General features: G+C 41.7%; 1 protein-coding gene across 1 annotated transcript; it reads right to left on the bottom strand.

Annotated features, from left to right (window-relative positions):
* Positions 1-2,673: 2,673 nt before the first annotated feature.
* On the bottom strand, positions 2,674-3,723 carry LOC117319526. The gene has a single exon (XM_033874318.1). It carries the CDS (start codon positions 3,721-3,723, stop codon positions 2,674-2,676), a length of 1,050 nt encoding a protein of 349 aa, XP_033730209.1.
* Between the last annotated feature and the right edge of the window lie 1,685 nt (positions 3,724-5,408).

The raw sequence follows: 5,408 nt of genomic DNA, 5'->3' as shown, positions 1-5,408 counted from the left end.
TCTCGGTACAACTACGACAGGAAATTCAAATCTATATCTTCGGATCACCAACACATAGTGTTTATGATACATTGTGCTAATGAATAGATATATAACCAGAGACTTGTATATCACAAGTCTCTGATATAACTTAGCAACACAAATGACGAAGGAATGATATATACAGTACGTCTCTGGATTCGATTGGGAAAATCGGCAAGTTTCAATGAGGTTCGATCGCTTTGATTGGTCAAAAACGACAAACTTATATTTTCACTGCAAAACTTATTACTGCTCATCGCTGCAGTGAATATATAAGTTTCATTGGTTTGATAAATCTATATTTCACTTGCAAAATGCAACTTGAGTAAAACCAGAGATCTATCTAGGGGAGACCGGGGCTAGTTCGGCCCCGTTTTAGAAAAATCGCAAATAACAACTTACAAATTAAGATAGACATCTGAAAATGTATATTTATGTCAATAATATTTGGGCCTATTAAGTCCCATGATTCCTTAATTATTTTCTCTGCCGACAAATGGTTAATATCTGCCCAAAGTGAGTTGGCCAAGATGACCGAACTTGCCCCGCACTGGGGCTAGTTCGGCATCCACCGGGGCAAGTACGGCCCCTGCTCGAGAAGAAGGCTGTATACTAAACGTTAGTAAACTTGTATTGCCAAATAGTTGTTTTAATTGACATGTCAGAGTCTAAGGGAGGGTAATGGGTCATCCCAAGCTCAATGCCTATGCTGTCGCGGGATAGCTAGATTCTGCCAGACGGCAGTATGCGTCTTTTGTGCCCTGTCCCTGTGGTTTGATTGTGGTTTATGAATTGGAAACTCGATATATCGCTTTATACCAAGTTGATCGACAATACACCAACCATTATTAAAATCGGCATATGAGGGTGTGGTTTGGTTGGGAATATAACCTCCCGGTCCTTTTGCATCCTCAGTATTAGCCCAATACCAAATTATCTCCTCCCCCGGTTCCCTCATTCCTCTCTCCGGATTCCGGCCCCTCCCCATGACTCCCGACAATCCTGTCCCGACCCTTTTATTCTCGACTCCCGCCCATCAAGTCCAGGCATCCGCCCCTTTATCATATTAAGTTTTGAAGTCTCGTTCTAATTAATTATTCATTATACATCCTGATTTTTCGGGCTGTTTTGGAAACTACTATTGCTCAATATTTCATTTTGTGGAACCTAGTTGTAGATTGAATGACCTCAACACATGTATGTATAACTCTATAATAATAATTTAATTCAAAATACAATTCATAAATTCATTCTAATCTATATCAGAATCACAGTTATGGCATGTGTAAAATAGCATGCCCCTTGTGTCCGCACATTCCTCATGTGACCACATTTTACAAATCGTGCACTCGATCCATTTCTCATTTGGCCTACTGTTGGCCCATGTCTCTAGACAAACTAAACAAAAACATTCATCTTCACTTTCGGATTGTTCGTCTCGGATTGCTGGAGATTTCCTTTTTGAAGTTTTTCTGGTTTTGTTTAACTGTTGTATTGGTTTGTGGGATGTTTTGCGTGATTTGGTTTTTGTATTACTTGTCTTCTGTTTCGATTTACGGTTGTTTTGCTCCTGTCGTAAAGCTTCTTTTCTGGTGTATCGGTAAGTATACATGTCTTTCTACGCTTTTTGATTCCCAATGTCTTGCGAGAGGGTGGCTTTGGGTGGGGTTTTACTAGATCAGGGGAAAACTTCTTTTTCTTTGAAATGGGCGAACAGGTATACATCAACTTACGACGTGAGCTGCTTGCTATACTTTCTTCCTGTGTATTACAACTAAAACCACTGGCGTTGATGGATGTCGAGTTATCTTCTATTGGATCATGGAAGCTGTTGCTGATTTGTGATACCATTTCACAATCAGTTGAGGTTTCCGATACTTTGTAAACAGCACCACTGTAATGCGCGTTAGAGCCAGAGCCTTGCAGTATCAAATGTATAGTGCGTTGAGGTTCTACTCCAAGCCTGCAAGGGAGCAACTCCAGTTTACTTATCACACCATTCATCTCTCGAATAACAATTACTTTCATGATCATTGCATTGCATAGAGCACTAAGGAAAAGGTCACAAATGTTATTGTTATATTGTTTTTCTTGTATGTACCTCTGGATTGCAACCAATATGTCCACGTCGCCCGTTACTGCGAATTCTCTATAGAATGACTGGTGCGTGTGAATTTCAGCTGATAGACTCTTTTTCAAATCCTCATCTGTAAAAATCTCATCTCCAGCAGCATACAAGGATGAACTAACGGCATAAAGGAGGCAATGTCCGTCACCGCTTACGGATATGGATGAAATATTCTGTTCTTGAAGATAGCAATTCATGTTAGTATCTCTGTCAATTTGGGTGTCATCTACTAGTACTTGTTCCGAATCTATACCTCTGTTACTGGTAGTGGACGTGTCAAAAACTTGTTCTACTGGGGCAACCGCGGGCTTTACTGGTCCCGATTCTAATGGTCTGTCCGTCACGGCTGATGGCATGAAGTCTTCTTCTGTGAAAACTTCTGTGTTTAATGGGAAAATCCCAGCCTTTTGGAAACCACTACAAATGTTGGACATAGTTAGTGCCTCCTTCCATGGGTTACATAAAATGCCTGCAATATCATATATAGATATTGGCTTCCCTGGATTGTTACGAAGCCAGTTACTTTACGACACCGACAGTTTTCTTTTCAGTGGTCCGAAGACCGACAGGTCCAGTGGCTGCAAGCGATGCGAACAGTGCGGTGGAAATGATAACATAACAATCCCGTTCTCCTTGGCGTAATCAAGAGCGTCTATGGAGAGATGAGAGACATGATTATCAAGCAAAATGAGAACTGGATTATTCACGGTTGGTTTGACATGTTGAACAAAGTGCTGCAGAAAGAGAAGAAAGTTATCAGCTGTCATCCAACCAGATGGATGGGCCGTTCCCTTGGAACCCGCTGGTGCTCCAATTAGAAAATGGTCTCTGTAGTTAACATGAGGATAAATAAGGAACGGTGGAATTGCTTTCCCGCCTGCGGATACACCAGCACACAGCGTGACTAGTTGTCCCCTCTCAGCTGATGTTAGAGATCCTATTTGCTTAACACCAGTACCTGCTACAACCTTTTTTGGTTTTACCACTGTCACCACTCCAGTTTCATCGACATTCCAAATGTCACATGCCTCAAACATATGTCTCTCCGTCACTTCCGTCAGTTTGGTAAAGTATTCAGATACATTTGTTTTGTTAAAGGCTGTCGCTCTAGCGATGCTTGTTGCTTCTGGGGTCCTGAGTGAAAGTTCCGAATGACGTTTTAGAAACGAAGAGAACCAATCGGCACCCGCTATTTCCTTTTCCGACCACGATGCTGGCATTTTGATGTTAAATTGCTTGCCGCATTCATATGCTAAAAGTCTTACTTCACGTGGACACAGTCCAAAGTAAATGGTCGACGCGTGCTTTAAGTACACAACAAGTGCAGTTTCATCTCCATCTGAGAAAACTTGTCTAGGCCTTTGGTATCCGAAACGCATATTCGAAATTGATCTTTCTGATTCGGGCATCTTGTTTAGTTTTTTCACATTATCTTGTAGCGTTGAAAGAGGTACGCCAAACAACTGACTTGTTTTCTTGTATCCATCGATAGTATTCTTGTAATGAGCCAGCGCTCTTTGCAACACATCTGTTGATACTCTGTCCCCTCTTTTCTTTTTGTACGTACGTACCATGTTGTAATTCTAAAATAAACATGAAAAAACTTGCATAAGGTTTGGAAAGTATCAAATTATGGTGACTGATATCGGACATTTCGCAATGTCGATAAATCGCTCAGAAGAGTGCGACATAACGCACGACAGATATTGCGACAGTATGAGAAAACGGGCGACAATGCGAAAGAAATTTATTGTTGCTATCTCGCCCGTTTTGTCGCACTGTCGCTCTCACTCTCAGTCTGTCATGCGTTTTGTCGCACTATATATCGTGCATTTTGTCGCCGGTTTTGTCGTTATCTCGCCCATGAAAGTGCGCCAAAACCGGCGAGATAGCGACAGTGACACTCTCGCCCGTTTTGTCGTACTGTCTGACGTGCGTAGGCCTATAATGTCGCACTGTGACGTGTCGCTCTGTCGTGCGTTTGTTTTAGCAATGTCTTGGACGAGATAGCGACCGTTCAAACTGTCCGATATCAGCCATGCAACATATCAAATAAACAAACAATTCTGCCATATACCTCACAACATTTTCCGTCCAGAATGCCCCGATAAAAATAATTGCAGCTAATTATTGTTCGTTGTCCGCAAGTTACAGCTGTGTGTGGCACGTTCGGCCTTGTATGGGGCAAGTTCGGCCCAGGCCGAACGTGCCCCTACTCTCAGGGCCGGACATGCCCCCAGCAGTTTTTCCGAACACTTCGCTTTGCACCTTATTTAATGGTACATGGGATGAAGTAAACATAGTGTAATAGCAAAGCCCATTATCTTACCTTCATATTTCATATTTAAGTTCGTCCGAATTTCTTACGGTTCTCGGTGAAAATAAAAACTGAAAAGAATGTTGAAAATTTACTCACCAGGCTTAAAAATAAACATTCGCCACCAAAACGCCCAAAAACTTCACACTGCGGCCATCGTTGTACTGACGTAAACAGCGTCGTCATAAGTGACGTCATAGTATAAATGACGTCTCTTTATTCTTAATTACGCGCGAGATATAGCAATTAGCCGAACATGCCCCGAGGCCGGACTAGCCCCGGTCTCCCCTACATGTACTAACTTTAGTCTCTGGTAAAACTTAGTGCTTTTATTTATATTGTTTGCAGACGAGCCTTGACAAAGACTTCATATGCCTGTACTTACATCCGCAAGTCCGTAAAGATGTATGTTTGAAATATTTCATTTAAAAACTGACGAACCGGTTTGTCCGCACATGCTGTATATTGTGCATTGCCATTTTATCTACTCTATCGAAGGCGCCGACCGCCCGGAAGTACTTCCGGTGCAATCATGGAGGAGACAGAAAATGTTGGATGCCAGCATTACAAGAGAAAATGTGCCCTTGTTGTAAGTTTCTTCCTACTTTGACGAAAGTCATACATTGAGAAGATGCCTTCCGCCCACATAATCACTAAATTGTTTCTTTATTCTTCGCATATTACTCCATTGGATGTTGATAACATCACCAGTGTTGACCTCGACCTACTCGTGCTCATCTGTCAGTCAGATGTATACTATACGTACATGATCTACATGTCTAGGCACTATGGTAACATGCGTTTTGGGTCACCTAGCGATATCCTATGTTGCTTTATTGATTGTTATATATATATCGATTGCCTCTTTTTAGTGACAAAATTTCTGTCGTTTAGAAATGTGGACATCCCAAAAATTAAAAAACATAATACCAAAACCATTCT

The sequence above is a fragment of the Pecten maximus genome, unplaced genomic scaffold (assembly GCF_902652985.1).
Source record: "Pecten maximus unplaced genomic scaffold, xPecMax1.1, whole genome shotgun sequence".
NCBI lineage: Eukaryota > Metazoa > Mollusca > Bivalvia > Pectinida > Pectinidae > Pecten > Pecten maximus.
Note: the sequence above shows the minus strand (reverse complement) of the source record. Positions and strands in the feature narration are given on the sequence as shown.

Excerpts from the sequence above, each read along its gene's own strand:
- LOC117319526 (XM_033874318.1), bottom strand. The coding sequence starts at position 3,723 with ATGGTACGTACGTACAAAAAGAAAAGAGGGGACAGAGTATCAACAGAT.